This window comes from Ascaphus truei, chromosome 8, assembly GCF_040206685.1.
Source record: "Ascaphus truei isolate aAscTru1 chromosome 8, aAscTru1.hap1, whole genome shotgun sequence".
Taxonomy (NCBI): domain Eukaryota; kingdom Metazoa; phylum Chordata; class Amphibia; order Anura; family Ascaphidae; genus Ascaphus; species Ascaphus truei.
In genome coordinates this window covers 98,040,940-98,057,906 of record NC_134490.1, presented here as the reverse complement: position 1 = coordinate 98,057,906, position 16,967 = coordinate 98,040,940, and the positions used below count along the sequence as shown (strand labels likewise).

At 40.6% G+C, this 16,967-nt stretch overlaps 1 protein-coding gene across 1 annotated transcript in view; it reads left to right on the top strand.

Annotated features, from left to right (window-relative positions):
* ANK3 (ankyrin 3) overlaps positions 1-16,967 on the top strand; it is a 461,946-nt gene that overhangs the window by 146,732 nt on the left and 298,247 nt on the right. The window contains 1 exon segment of the mRNA XM_075612960.1: positions 8,101-8,199. Coding sequence (XP_075469075.1) covers positions 8,101-8,199 — 99 coding nt within the window.

Here is a 16,967-nt window from a genome sequence, read left to right as displayed (position 1 = left end):
AATAGTGCTGATTCGATTGAGGCGCTATAACTTTGAAACGCCCATTAATGTTAAAGCCACAAGTGGTGTATAAGCTTGGACATGACCATCTGACACTTTATCCGAATAAAAAGCCTATTGGGACATACAGTACTGTAGTTTTATTTTTTAAATGTGATTAAAAAAAACCTTTGCAATGCTTGTTATAGGACAGCCATATCATCACATATTTGTTAAAGTAAGATTACATTTCACTGAAGGTAAAGGACAGGCCTGGCAAAGTGCACAATGTGTGTGGGATGTAGGAGTTGGGTTGAAAGGGTATCTAGGAACAAGAAGGATTATGATAGGCTGTCCTAAGTATGGAACACTATTAATCATCTAGGCATGTCTGACATCATGTTACAGCAGCAATTTTAGCCTTTGACATCTCCTGTTAGTGTTCTCAGCTAATGACTCTTTACTGATGCATACAAAGGAAGGTATTGTTGCAGAGAATAGAGGAGGCAGAAACATAGGAGAGCTAAGAGGGCACAAAAGAAAAGCCAGTATTTACAGTGTATATAAATATATTAGTATTAGTGCATGTGAGCAAATCTATGCATTGTGCTAATCCACTTGTTCTGCTCATTTTCATCTTCTTTGCATGTCTGATCAATATGACAGTAACACTGCAAAAATATAACCGGTAGGGAAAGGTCCAGAGAGAGTGGGAAAAGTGGGCTTTTCTGGTAGCACAGCAGTATAACATGTGTTACATGAGTTACATGAGTGGAGTCATTGTTGAGGGCAAAATTCTTATAAGAAAAACATTTATTTCATCTTATACAGGACCGGAAGATGTCCAATGTCGTCATATTCCAAAAATGTATATAATTCTGTCCTGACAAAATAATGACTTTTTCTTTTTTCATCTGTTTGTCTATTTAGAAATTTTCAAGGGGGTTCAAAAAGAAAAAGGGGAGCAGGGTAAATATGAACATATATTCAGTGGCATCATATGACATTTTAAATTTAAATGATAGCATATTAGGGCAAGTGGGACATGTCAATGGGGGGAGGGGGGGGAACAATAGTATTACAGGGGAAAGTAGGGGAAAACCTAGACATTTCTGGGCCATTAGCCCACCGGCAACTGCACTAAACCTTGTTCCCAGACACTACGGAACAGAACCTGCGCTGCTGCTGCTGCTGCTGCTGCTGCACGCTTAATATACCTCACAGCATTGGATTTATATTAGGTTTTATCTTCCCCCTCCTCTCTACGGTCACCATGGCTCCCAAGAATGCACCAAACTGTACATTTAACCGCACTGATGTTTGGGATCCCCTGCCTATTCCACATAGCGGTGATGCAGCATCTTGTCGTTAGAATGATATGTGAGTCAAGCATACTGGCATGTTTGGATAGGCCCTGTGGAGGTTTGCCTAGCAGGGCATACCAAGGATGTGGGGCTAGGGGCCTGCCCAACATTGTGTCGACTAAACTAAACACTTGTTTCCATAATATTGGGCATGACCATCAGATATGTGCTAGGGATCTGGTTTGGCCACAGCCTCTGAAACATAGAGGATATCTCTCCTTGTCTATTACATGTAGTCTAACCGGTGTTGGATACCACCTAAATAGCATCATTTGGAAGTTTGAGAGTTGGACATATTGAGTTCTCAGCTGCTGCTTCACATATGGCATCCCACTCATCTATGTCTAATGTGGCCCCTACTTCTTCCTCCCACTTCAACATGCACGCACATTTGTTGGTGTGCTCAATGTTCAGTAGTATTTGGTTTATTTGAGAGATCTTCCCATGCTCCAAATATCTGGACTTGTATAGGAGTTCATAATAGGTGATAGCAGAGGGGAAATGAGAGGGATGTATGGACAAAACATTTTCAACCTGAAGAAAGCAAAACATTTCCGATGGGGGCAATTTACCTCTTTCTTTTAAATCCATGAAATTCTTGACATGGGAGCCCTCAATGAGCTTGTTGACTCTGGTGAAGTAGTCCACTCTGGTGAAGTAGTCCACTCTGGTGAAGTAGTCCACTCTGGTGAGCTTTAATCCAGGTGTTAAAAATAAGCCTTGACATCCCGGGGGGAAATGGTGGAATACCAAACAGAGGGACATAGCAGTGTTCTTTGAGGAGAGTCCATGTCTAAGTTTGAGACGGTCCCATCGGGAGAGTGAGTGCTTAATGGTGGAAAGAAGAGGGAGTTAGCTGGTCTGTCTTTGCGAGATACCCAGAGAAGGTGACTTAATACTATAGGGGAGCAGAGAATCCTCGATATTCACCCACCACCTTGACTTGTGTAGAATTCCAGACGAGGATCTGGCTCAGCTATGTCTTAATCTTTCAATTTAAAAAAAACCCACATTTTTGTGGCATTTCATTATCGGTTTAAGGTTAGGGCAAAGACTCTTTGCTTTTCTTTGCACAGTATGCTGTAGGACACCGACGATATGCATCGCTGTCTGTTACTTTTAATGTTGGGGGGAAAAACTGGTTGTCTTCTTTGCAAAGGTAATAAAGGTTTTGCTACTTATGGGTTCAATTAAAACAAATAAAAAGTTGAGTACTTTGCTTTCTGGGATTTCTCTAAATCTTTCTACAGAGGTTACACATTTAAATGTTTATGACCTGCCTTTAAGTGGTTAAAATAGTAGGATATCACCAGTATAATAGAGGGATAAAGCTTTGACTGCTTCATCTTCCCACAGGTACCTTAGTGCGATTAACTGTGGTGTATTTTGTTTGCGGTTTTCCTACTAACTGCGGATGAAAGACATTACATGAAAGGACCTACAGTATGTGAGGATTAAAAGGTTCTAAAAGTTCACACTAACAAGGTTTCTACTTTGAAATGCCCAGTGGTCAAAGTGTGACGATACTCCGTGGTACATAGTTTTCCTAAACCTTAAAGAAAGAGTCATTTCCTTGAGAGTTTACTTGGTTGTTGTAAGCATTGGAATCGTCACAACTGTCTTAATGTGAACTATGAAGAAGAAACGTCTGCAGTCTTGCAAGAGCAGTAAAGCTATGCAGAACTGTCTTAACCCATTCACTTCCAGAGGAGTCACAACCTTTAACAAATCTACTCCATTCCAGAACCAATATTGATACTAAATAGGTGCTATTATTTGCTGATCACATTTTATTTTTATTTTTTTACACAGATTTGTTGTCCAGAAGGCTAGAGAGAAAATGACAGGGACACAGAAATTGATGCATCTTTCTCTTTAATTCCAGCTCCGTAGAATCACTCTTCAAATAGCTTGTTGATATAATGAAAGCAAAGTAATGTCGTTGCAAAATACAGAACATTGATTCTGATGCTGAAAAATATATGTTCAAAAGGTCTATCTAAGAACCACATCATTGCCAAAATGCCTTGCTCGTGGTCTCCTCCATATATGCAGAAATGTATAGTAGCGCTCATAAGGAACTTGCCATCTTCAACAATTTATTTAGGAAATGACAGTATCCCATTATGGTTTTTCTTGATCCCAATGGGGATTCAGTTAATAATCTGTCCCCTACATTGAAATGCATTAAACTAAATAGGCACAGTTAGAATTTCACTAAAAGTAAACAGAAATGTTATAAAATTATCCAAGAGATGACGTTACTTTGATTTCCAGTATATATAGTAAAAACCTTTTTACTTGGTAAAGCTTGCTAAAAATTGCAAACTAAGGGACATAGGGGGCTATGCACTCAGCAGTGATAAGTCGTTTTAAGAGCGCAAAGTGCTTTTAGAACGTGAAGTTCCGCCGAGCGCTATTCACTAAGCCGCGCAAACAGGCACTTTGCGCTCTAAAACGAGCTTTTTCTTGAAATTTTTTCAAAGTCCTACTTTGCTCGTACGATGAGCTGTTTGCGCTGAATCCTGCCCTTCTGCGGGATTCACTAAGCAACGCAAACTGATCGTACGTGAAAGTTGCGCTGAATAAAGCTCACCAGCTAAAGGCAGGTGATAAAAAAAGCTGGACTTAGAAAAAATTCTTTGTTTACCTTTTTGCATGTGCAACACTCATACAACAGGCCGGCGGGTGTCCACAAGGGAGGCCGGGGGTCGCGCGGGTGTCCCCGGCTGACCCCGTGGCCGTCCCGGGGTCCCCGCGGGAGTCCCGGGGTACCCGCGGGCCTGCGGTACCAATGTTGTGCCAACAAAAATACTAAACAATATTTCTAACTAAATACACCCCCCTAACACATACAGTACAATAATGTGCAAAATAACTATTATCCAGATATGGATAATAGATTATTTGCCCATTATTAAACACTGCATTAGCATACCTAAATAAAGTCAATAAAAACAGTAGCCAGCTAATCCAATCAATACAAGCAGTAACAATATCAACAATTATTTAATTAAACCATTAACCAATGAAACAAATTAATTCCTAAACCAACTCAAAATGAATAGTAACACTAACCAATCAAAGCAATTAATTACAACAACATTAATGAATGTAAACATTAAAAGACAAATAAATACATTCAAACAATCTCTGAAAGAACCATAAAACGCATTAGCTAACATAATACAACATTAACTACAAACGAACACCAATCGCAAACATTTTATTACATTAAGCATGAAAAAAACAAACAATGACATCCACATAAGAAACTGACATTAAATAAACCAACAGCAATACCAAGCCAGAAATGCCCCCCAAATATTGTAATAATAATGTATTAATCTATACCCTAAAGTGGTACAGATTAATATATTATCAGTCAATGTGCCTCCCCCAAAAAATCAAAAATCACATCCAATGAAAAAACCTGTAAAAAAAGACATTTACAAACATTCTATATATTACTTACCATTAGAAGCGGTGGCCCTCCTACTCACGGGGAAACAGGAAGCTCACGTACCTTGAAGGCCTCCAACAGCCTCCGATGCCATCCGCCATGAAGATCCGGATCAGGTACCCCAATCTTCTTTTTTCTTTCTTTAATAACCTTCTTCTATCGTCATCTGTCACCATTTCTTGTTTTTCTTTATCTTCTTTCTTCATCTGTCAATCCAAAATACCCCATGTTAAATCCCAGCCGATGCTGTCTCGTCGGCTTCTTGGGCTCAAATGAGGCGTCACGGCCTTAAATATGGCTTGTGACGTCACATTTAGCCTCAAAATGGTTAACAGCCACCTGATTGGCTGTTCAAACCATGTTCCGACTTTAATTTTTTTTTTTTGACATGACGTCACTTAAAGGGAATGATGCCAGCCAATCAGAATGGCTGTGCTTCATTTGCCTTTAAGATGACGTCACGAAATCCAAGATGGCCGGCGTCACATGGTATTTCAGCCAATCAGTGTGGAATTGGTTCCCACGATCTGATTGGCTGAAATACCATGTGACGCCGGCTTCGTGACGTCATCTTAAAGGCAAATGAAGCACAGCCATTCTGATTGGCTGGCATCATTCCCTTTAAGTGACGTCATGTCAAAAAAAAAAAAATTAAAGTCGGAACATGATTTGAACAGCCAATTAGGTGGCTGTTAACCATTTTGAGGGTAAATGTGACGTCACAAGCCATATTTAAGGCCGTGACGCCTCATTTGAGCCCAAGAAGCTGATGAGACAGCATCGGCTGGGATTTAACATGGGGTTTTTTGGATTGATAGATGAAGAAAGAAGATAAAGAAGAACAAGAAATGGTGACAGATGAAGATAGAAGAAGGTTATTAAAGAAAGAAAAAAGAAAATTTGGGTACCTGATCCGGATCCTCATGGCGGATGGCATCGGAGGCTGTTGGAGGCCTTCAAGGTACGTGAGCTTCCTGTTACCCCGGGAGTCGGAGGGCCACCGCTTCTAATGGTAAGTAATATATAGAATGTTTGTAAATGTCTTTTTTTACAGGTTTTTTCATTGGATGTGATTTTTAATTTTTTGGGGGAGGCACATTGACTGATAATATATTAATCTGTACCACTTTAGGGTACAGATTAATACATTATTATTACAATTTTTGGGGGGCATTTCTGGCTTGGTATTGCTGTTGGTTTTTTTAATGCCAGTTTCTTATGTGGATGTCATTGTTTGTTTTTTTCATGCTTAATGTAATAAAATGTTTGCGATTGGTGTTCGTTTGTAGTTAATGTTGTATTATGTTAGCTAATGCGTTTTATGGTTATTTCAGAGATTGTTTGAATTTATTTATTTGTCTTTTAATGTTTAAATTCATTAATGTTGTTGTAATTAATTGCTTTGATTGGTTAGTGTTACTATTAATTTTGAATTGGTTTAGGAATTAATTTGTTTAATTGGTTAATGGTTTAATTAAATAATTGTTGATATTGTTACTGCTTGTATTGATTGGATTAGCTGGCTACTGTTTTTATTGACTTTATTTAGGTATGCTAATGCAGTGTTTAATAATGGGCAAATAATCTATTATCCATATCTGGATAATAGTTATTTTGCACATTATTGTACTGTATGTGTTAGGGGGGAGGGGGGGAGGGGGGTCGTGTATTGATGTTTGTTAATTCTTTTTTTAATATACATTTTAATTATAGTGTAGATGTGCAGGGGGTCTCCGGAGCTGACCAGCGTTGGTTTCAGGTCCGAGGACCCCCTACTTCAGGAGATACAGGCCCCATTATGGGGTGCCGGTATCCCCTGCACTTTCAAGCGTCTGTGTCACGTGACCGGGACATTGAAATTCTGCAGGGGATACCGGCACCCCATAACGGGGCCTGTATCTCCTGAAGTAGGGGGTCCTCGGACCTGAAACCAACGCTGTTCAGCTCCAGAGACCCCCTACTCATGTACACTATAATTAAAATGTATTTATTTATTGTACGATCGCCTGTAACAGCCTTGCATGGAGATGGCAAATCTCCATGCAAATGTTACACGCGGCTTTTTTTCTATCAGCTAGCGTACGGAACGGTTAAGAACGCTAGCGCAGGGGGGAAATACATTGCACGCACGATAAGCCAGTTTTGGGCACGTCCGATAAAAAATGGGCTGAGGGCCTTAGTGAATCGCGCCGCCGGCTTCATTTTTTATCGGACGTGCTAATTTTTTTCAGGCCGGCGCGAAAGCTCGGAGCTTAGTGCATAGCCCCCATAGTCACAAAGATAAGGTAGCTGGTATTTGTATAATTGTTTCCCAAAATCAGGAGGCGCACTGATTGGCACATGCCTGGCCCGAGCTAGGGGTAATTACTAGGCTGGTAGGAGCACTCTGTAAATGCACATGCAATAACTGGAGCAGAAGTACCACACCTGGAAATGCACTTACAAGCCTACAGTCTTTAATGGTTGTGTTTTTTTGCACCGCAATCAATACAGAGGCGTTAAAAATTCATGAACAACTACATTGTTCAAAGTCGACATTTTTATGGTATTTTTTTCTTTCTGTGAACATTTAAAAGGATTTAACGTTTTCTGTTAAAAAGGAAACCTCACTAAGCCCAATATATTCAGGATATCAGATCAATTGAAAACACCCACCTATGTAACACCTTCTTTTGAATCATTTCAGAATGTACGATACTTTAGATCTGTACAGTACATCAGAGATTCAGTGGTCCGAGCCGGGAGAGGAATGTGCAGTCAGTGGGGCACTTTTACGGTGTGAATACTTTGTCCAGTACCTATACATTTTTGGTACATAACTCCCGGCACAGTATGTTAAAGAGTTTTTCAAGTTTTTGCTTGAAATTCTAAAGCTGAAAAAATGTAACCTTGCTTAAGTCATTAAATAAGAATGAGGGCATTGCATTAAATTCTACAGTAACTTAAGTTTCTTGTTCCCTAAGCTGGTAAAAGGCAGCTGCTTCTTTTGATGAACAGAGATGTGCCAATATTGTATGGCAGCTTTTTCTTAAATCTCCTTTTCCAATGCAGATGGCAGTTGTAGCAGATATCTCTCCAAACAGGATAGCATTCATTAATAACACATCTAGATATAAAGGTATTTTATGGATGATAAGGTCAATTCAAAGTGAGTCTGTGTAATCTATGTAAAACAAAGTGGTTACAAGTGAACAGCATGTTGAAGGGGGTGGGTTTACTTAATCTCATTACCTATAATAAAATCCTGCTGTAAAGCTACACATGTTAAAATCAACCTTCACATTGTGTCCCCAGAATGACATCACTCCCTTACATGTGGCTTCCAAGAGAGGGAATGCCAATATGGTCAAACTTCTGTTGGATCGAGGATCTAAAATTGATGCCAAAACAAGGGTAAGTCGCAAACCATTTATTGCTGTAGGGAATACCAATGTATTGTATTGTATTGTATGTCTTTATTTATATAGCGTCATTAATGTACATAGCGCTTCACAGTAGTAATACATGTGGTAATCAAATAAATAACAGATAATATAAATAACAGATCATGGGAATAAGTGCTTTAGACATCAAAGTAACATTAATATTGATGTTGATTTTAAAAGCCGACAATTTCTGTTGAGCACACTTTTTAACTATGATGTCATCATGGAATGATAGAACGCATAGAATATTCCTTTCATGTGTTCGTTGTGTAAAGATTTTTCACTTTACAACCCCAAAAAAATCAGATTATGGTGGACAGAATAGCGACAAAAAGCCTCCACTATACAAAGTACAAGAAACATAGAATATGCATGAGTATATTTGCATGTTTTCCACAGGTTCCCAAAGCTGCTTCATTCTACTCATTGATCAATACAGTTAAGCTGCAAAGAAGAATTAATGACAAGCAAATAAGCACACATCATCCTACCAACTTCACAATGAAGGATCAGTGACCCGGCTCAAACTGATGCGTCCAAAAGGACAAAACAGTTGTCCGAGTGGACTCCCTCTCCCTATACAGCCTGGTCCCGTACTTAGCTTTGTCACCGCCATTCTGTTTTGTAGCTTTTCCTTTTAAAGCACCACAGATACTACCATAAAGGTGTAATTACCTGTATTTTCTTTCATTATCTATGAATTATTATTATTATTATTAATTAATCTATTTAAGTTAACAATATTCTTGCGGTTGCAAACCACAGCTAGATTCACAAAAAACATACACTTGGATTTGAGGGATTCTGCGCTTCAGTATATTTAGAATATTTGTTGTTTTGTTTTCTTTGGTTGATTTTGTTTGTGGGTGCTACCAACATGACCAATATATGTTTATTATAATTGTGCACATTCAGCTCTGTTTTACTTCCTAGGTGAGAACATTCTAGAACTTCCATAGTTGTAGTAACAATGCTGATGTTTTCCTAGACTCGTATATAAAGGATAGAAAATAAACCCTAGTGCATGCACTCACTGTGATGTAAATGAAAATATGGTTGTGAAATAAAAGCCTTTTATTGACTATTACATTTTTTTAATAGTCAATAAAAGGCTTTTATTTCACGACCATATTTTCATTTACATCACAGTGAGTGCATGCACTAGGGTTTCTTTTCTATCCTTTATATACCCTTACCTTGCCCTACATTGCACCGCAGTGTATTTCTATATACTTTTGCTATCTATAGGCTGATGCGGACAGTTCTCCTTTTCCCCTACCCCAATCATATAGTTTTCCTAGACTCGACAGCAAATCAACCGGACAGAAGTCCAACCTGATACCTATCTACCTGATAGTCTATACCTATCTACCTACCTATATCTATACCTATCTACCTACCCATATCTATACCTATCTACCTGATATTTATTATTTAAATCCCTTTAATATCAAATACGGTAGCTTTCAAAATGAAGACAATAGTGATGTCAAATGAGTATGTACTTTCTTTTGATATGTTAACAATTTTATCAATCATTTTCTGTTATGTTGTGTTTTATATAGTGATTTGTGGTTTTTGTTTTGCACGAAGTTTAAGGCCCATGTATTCTAATGTGGCTACTGGATATTGTAATTAACAAAGTGCAGTCTGCATATGAAGTGCAGGTCTAATATAATATTTATTCAAGAGCGACCTCTTGTAGAAGGACAAACTATGCGTTTTAATTATTCTCGTATTACTTGGGCTACCCACCACTAATTCCAATTCCACTTTTTCATTAGAAAATGATTAAGATGACAGAGAAATATAGGATTCACACTCTGCGGAAAATATGATTAGACATACATTTGACTGTATTTATATTCCAAATCCTTTCCTGCAGTTTGACGATTAAATAGTCGTTATTGCCTCCCAAGTTAACCATTTTCAGTAGTTAGTTTGAAAATCAATAATTATTTGTGTTTTGGGGGAAAAAAGGTAACATTACCCTTCCAAACTTTCACAGCAACTTTCTCTGGTATACAATTTAAGCAATCCTAATCTGCGTCATGCTCCTAAATATTATTATTTTTTGTTATGTTGTCTATTCGCTGCCTTTGCCCTTTAACACACAGTAATAACTAACAGAAAGGTCCTTCACCACAGGGTTTCCCGATGGTGAAAATGGGTTTGCTTGTTGCATTTTAATTGTACAGTATGTTCACAATTTGTTATGCAGCCGTGACTCGTGAACTGATTATGTACCCTTACAGACACAGAATGCCTTATGGCAACATAAAGTTATCTGCCTTGGATACGGTTCTTTGGGGGTGGGAAAAATGTCTGCAATTTATTAACATAAGAAATAAGTTTTTTTTCTGTTATTTTTTTACCAAAATGTATATTTCATTTTTAACCCCAAAAAATGTTTCTCTGCAATTTTTCTCAAATATATTTGGAGGAATTGCCCCACTGATGTTTCCATCAGACCTTTGCAGTTACAGATGGAAACAGAGTTGAGATTAGATTTTCGCTCTGTGTGATAATACATCTGTGACCTAAATCTCTTGGATTTACTGGAGTTACGTTGTCAATATTGGTACAGTGCTGTAGATTATAAATATGCAAGATAACGTAGAAACCATTTACACAGCTGATTTACAATATTTATGGGTACATTTTATATATACCAAAGTGGCTGTTGGGGCCGTTTCTTTTGGCGGAAATTCCCCACAGACTTCAGTGGGTATTTTCATCTGAAAATGGTACCAACGCATCTTCGTGGTATATAGAATTCACCCTAAAAGGCGCTGTTCTTACAGTATTTCATGACATTCGTTTTACTTAACATAATACTGGACTGCAAAATAAAGAGCAGTTTGAGTAAAAAAAAATAACATTGCAGTCTCCACATCTTAAGCAATTACTATAGTCCTCTTTAGGTTATTATAATTATAAAGCGTTCCGTTTTGTATTAAAGCAGCAATTTATGAGCAGAAACAGTCATTGTCTAAAAGGAGCAATGGGTAGTGTAGAACGTAGGAGCACAGCAAAGAAGTGTTTCCAGCAGGAAGAAGATAAGTTGAGGGCAACTCCAAGCTAAAATAAAAAGGCTTTATTAAATCAGCTCACAATGGAAAAGGTAGGTGAAGGAAATGCAAGGTATACTGTAGTATTCCGTGTACTGTATATCCATCAGTGCTTAGAACTGTACAGCCCTCCCTCGGCCCCTGTCTGGAACAAAATCAGGCCCTGCTTTTGCACCTCCTCAGCACCTTCTAAATTTATGCTCGCATTTTGCAATGTTATCACGTGATGTCATCCACCACTGAGAAAGTGACATCACTGTTAAAGAAAACCCCACGTGATGTTGCCTTTTAATAAGCCTTTTTATACTTTTCAACAAAGCTTATTTTCCTTCAATTAGATTTGTATTTCAGTCAATACATTTTAATATTAGAAACAGATCATTGAACATTGTAGGGGTTGCTTTGAATCTCTGTGACATTCCTACAATTTTGCAGGTTTCTGGCAGCAGTATGTCGCTAAAACTCAGAAATCGAGACGTGCCAATAAACACGCGGATTACCGTGTCGGAATGGGGAGGGATCCAGCACTTAGTCGCTGTGCACAAGTTACTGTAACAAATAGCACTTTGCTGGATGCATAATCCTCCTAAACAATAAGCACATTTCTACTGGCCCAGTTTCCAGTTGGTTTCTGGCATAACAAGATAAATATATACATTCATTTTAAGACAAGCTTTTTATTAGTTGAAAGGGTAAAAATAGAAAATCTGTTGTTACATACACTAACGAGTACTAATATTGTACTGACCTTGAACCATTGTACTGTACGTTGACCAGTAGATACTGTATAATGGAACACATATACTGCTACACTGCTATTAACTGGGAAACATAAAGTTCAGAGTTTAGTATTTTTACCTCCCTTCTTCCGAAATCGGTACGTTAGGCCTCGGGCATGGTCAGCGCTTAGGCGTTGACCCGTGCTGAGGCGCGCTGCTGCTCGGCACTGAGCCCCTGCAGCCGCAATGAGAGAGGCTTTAGGAGGGGCTCGCGCACGCTTCCACACGCCTGCGGAAGCGTGTGTCTTAAGAAATCTTTCGTTTTTGAGCTCGCCGGAGCGCAGGGCCAGTCACGTGAGCGGTTCGCCCAATGAGGGCGAACCAGCTCCGTGACGTCACTGGCCCGCCCCCCGACACGCCCACAGACGGCACGCCCTCTAAGGCCAGGGAAAGCACCGCTTTCCCTCAGCCTCAGCGCGCCTCCACACGGCTTCAGTCTCTATAGACTACGCCTTAGATGTATAAATCCTCACTCTACTGGATTGTAGAATTCCCTTGTGTAAGGAAGTAGTGGAGGTCATGTTGCCATGTCCTTGGGTAAGGAAGTAGTGGAGGTCATGTTGCCATGTCCTTGGGTAAGGAAGTAGTGGAGGTCATGTTGCCATGTCCTTGGGTAAGGAAGTAGTGGAGGTCATGTTGCCATGTCCTTTGGTAAGGAAGTAGTGGAGATCATGTTGCCGTGTCCTTTGGTAAGGAAGTAGTGGAGGTCATGTTGCCATGTCCTTGGGTAAGGAAGTAGTGGAGGTCATGTTGCCATGTCCTTGGGTAAGGAAGTAGTGGAGGTCATGTTGCCATGTCCTTGGGTAAGGAAGTAGTGGAGGTCATGTTGCCATGTCCTTTGGTAAGGAAGTAGTGGAGATCATGTTGCCGTGTCCTTTGGTAAGGAAGCAGTGGAGGTCATGTTGCCATGTCCTTGGGTAAGGAAGTAGTGGAGGTCATGTTGCCGTGTCCTTTGGTAAGGAAGTAGTGGAGGTCATGTTGCCGTGTACGCAGATTTTCTCACCTTCAACCAAGGCTATGTGGGACACCTGAAAATATATTGCTGTCCGTTGTGGGACAACATTTGCCTGGATGTGGCACGGATGGCAAGTGGCTAGAGCACTTTTTCAAGGAGACCTGCTTTCCTTTCATTCCTTTCTCTGCATCAGGAGTCCATGTTAAGCCTCTAATAAACTCAGTCAAAGGAATGGATGTGCAAGCTGTCCACAAGCTGTCCCTAAGTCAAGGACATGAGGAGTTTCCAACCAGCTTGTATTGGAACATCACTTGCAACTCGGACAAATTCAGGACAGCTGGCCATACTGCATGTACAGATGTAGTAAGGCTACGGCCATGGCGAGAGCGACTGCGTGTGCAACACAAACAAAAGGCCGTACCTCGATGAGGACGGTCATAGAGCGCGTGTGCGAGAGCAACGGCACGGCCGATTTTTCACATGGCAAAAGAATTTTATTTTGTTATATGACGGCTGTGACACGTGAGCGGTTTAGCCAATGAGGGTGAATCAGCTCCGTGACGTCACTGCCACGCCTCCCCGTCGCGTCACAAATTGTGTTGGCTGCAGGCGCGCACGCCTAATATGGCCTCGGCCTTAATTTACTCGATGCCGCTGCCACATCTGTATGCATAGAAAAACTGCAGAAACAAGTGTCTTTATGAAAAGTTTATCACTTCAGAGTGTTTGCAGCTCTTCAGAGTTTCAGAAAGTCACTAGCAAGTCATGCATTTTAATGAGACAGTCTGGAAGGCAAATGCATCTTGGACTGAGATGCTGAATTAGCATTTTATCTGTAACTCGCACATCATGCTTTATGTACAGCTGATGTTGCCACATTGATTTTTGGTGAGCAGCCAGTTTTATTTTTGCTTTCTGCATTATATATGACTGACAAGCACATGGTTATTTTGAGGTAAACTAACACCTAGGAGATTCAATGTTAATTCTGCCTGAGTGCATTTTGATTATTGGTGATATACATGATGTGCAATGGAATTATGTTGAACCCTCTGATGCCAGGTGGGTTTATGTTGAATAATTACATGGTTTGCTCTTTTAGCGGTAATGGCCCACACCTACAGGCACCTTTAAAGCACATTGACTTCTTCAAGCGTCGGAAGGTGTCTTATGGCAGAAGACTGATTAGTAAACATGGCCTAAAATCAGGACAGAAAGGGAGGGATAGGAACAAGAGAAGGGAGAGAAAAGGAGTGGTATACAGCAGCAGTGCACAAACTGGGAGGCGCGGCACCCGGGGGGGTGGGTGGAAGATATTTCTGGGGGAGGGGGGGCACGGGCGGTTGCAGAGACCCCACCCTCTTCCCCAATGCATTTAAATTAAATGCAGGGGGATCCCATGAGACCTCTGCAACTTCACTTACAGAGGTCCAGGCGCTCTGTGATGCGTCGCTATGGATCATGTGACATCACACTCGTCAAATGATGCCACGGGTCGCTTGACATCACATGACCCGCAGCGTCATTTGACGCAGGTCTAAGATAGGGAGGGGGGGTGCGAGCATCCAGACAGGGATGACAGGGGGGCGCACCAGCAAAAGTTTGCGCTCTGCTGGTATACAGAACAAAATGGTAGAGTATAGGTTTAAAATGTTGCTCTTCGCCGATTGTTCCAGATATATTTGACCCTTTCTGTGACCTAATGACGTCAAGAAAAGTGCCACGCCAAAGGCCCTGATGATGTACACTGTATGCCATTTGCTAGTTTTTTAGGGGCTGTATGTGATCAGCGCTGTTCGTGTACCACACTGAAGGGTGGGCGGGGCCAGCCTGAAGGGGTCAGCCCCCCTACCAGTCGCATCCGGCCCAACAGGCTGAACAGAGAACTGATAATGTGGTCACTGAAGAGTGGTCACGTGATGCAGAAGTGCCGGAGCGTCCACTGAGGTGGCACAAGTCTCTGACACTGAAAGGATTAAGATATTCCAACAATGTAGACAACTATGACCTCTAAAGTACATTACATTGCCTGCAAGTCTATTAAGGTAAGAGACGTAATGGAAATGCTCCACTTATGGAATGCATATGTGGGATGGAACTTATTTAATGAGCATTATCTACAGCAGGGGAGCACAAACTTTTGCTGCTGCGCCCCCCTGTCTTACTTGCCCAAGGTCTCACGCCCCCCTGCCTTGTATCCGCGTCAAATGACGCGGCGGGGTCATGTGACGTCACGTGAACCGCGGCATCATTTGAAGCCTGTGATGGGATGTTGCCATGACGACTTGTCACACAGACGGCTGAATCCCGGTAAGTGGAGTGTTGCAGAGGACTCACGCGATCCCCCCCCCCCCCGAAAAATCTCTGCACCCCCCAATTTGCCACCCGTGATATACAGTATGCCAGTGGTTTTCAACCTTTATTCTCTCGGGACACCCCTAATCACCACTAATCACTCTAGAAGGGGAAATCCCACGCACCCTTTTCACCCTCTCACGGAACCCCCCGGTGGCGCGGAACTCCAGTTGGAATACATTGATCTATGTAGTTAGTTACATCCCACCCAAATGATGATGATAATAAAAACAATGAAACGGTGGAATCTCACTCATTAGTAGGAAGAATGATCCCATTATTTATTTTAGGGACCTTCAGCAGTCACACAGTGTTGAGTTTTGACTGCAATATACTGTATGTAGTGTAACCTTGAAACCCTTCGGCCAGTCTTATCATAGCTTTACATAAGAATCGTTTTGTGAGCTTCCAACATGGCTACCGACCCTTCTTTCCGGACATTTCTCTGGAGCAGCAGTGACACCCTGTGGTTGGACTGATTACAGTTTTCTGGAATTCTCAGGTTACTGCTTGAGTTTTGTGCGTGGCTTCACCTGCAGAAGGAACATTTGCACTTTCTGTTAATGACTCGCTTCGGTATTGGAAAACATTTGTTATATAATTTCAGTATAATATTAAAATTGTGATACTAAATTGATTCAATAAGGCATCTCTCTCCTGCATCGTCTAGCATCGAGTATCTGTAACCGGTGGTATAGACACACATTACAGGGGAATAATGTACTAAATTCTGCATTAAGTGGCATGTCATTTTTTTCCCCAATACATTTTCAGGTGTAAAACTGATCAGACTGTGACATGGGATACAAATCTCTAGCTAACACTCTGTGTTAAACATAAACAGCGGTTTTTATTTACTACCGTGGCCTGGGTGTGCCACGGAATGGAACACTAATGGTGTTAACATGGGAATTCTCTGGTTAAATTGCTGTAGATCTAATATCTGCCTGCAATGTTCTACTGGACCGCTAATAATTAGGTTAATCTGACAGGTTTAATCCCCCACTCATGTGTTGATAGTGACTGAACCAGTGTTCTCCCAGTGGTAAAACTAATGAACTTCAGCTATCAGTGTATGTTAGTATAAAAACATGTCAATAAATAGATAACTTAATTTAGAAGACTGCTATGTTAAAACCATAATAAACAGTTATGGAGCATAATACACCACTAAAGTCGTCTCCGATAGCATTCATGGATACTCCATGTAACTGTTTAAGTGCATCTCTTTAAAATGTTCTATTCATCCAAATATAAAGGGGATTTCAACATTTTCATTTCAAAGGCAGGTTTTTCCTTAGGTGAAACTGAGATTTTCATCTGTAAAAGTTGAGAGGGTTTGTTACTTTTAACTCTCTTGTGATAGTGAACGTGTAGAATGTGTTAATGTTTTGACTTGCATTGTGGGTAAGACATATTTGTATAATGTTTTTATGTATGAAATAAAAACCATGTCATCTGGGCATGCCTGTTACCATGTAAAACATCGAGTTTTTACATCTTATATTGTTCACGAGTGCTAGGCAGAAAATACAAGGTTACTCCATGCAATAGGAATAAAATCTTGTTTTATTCC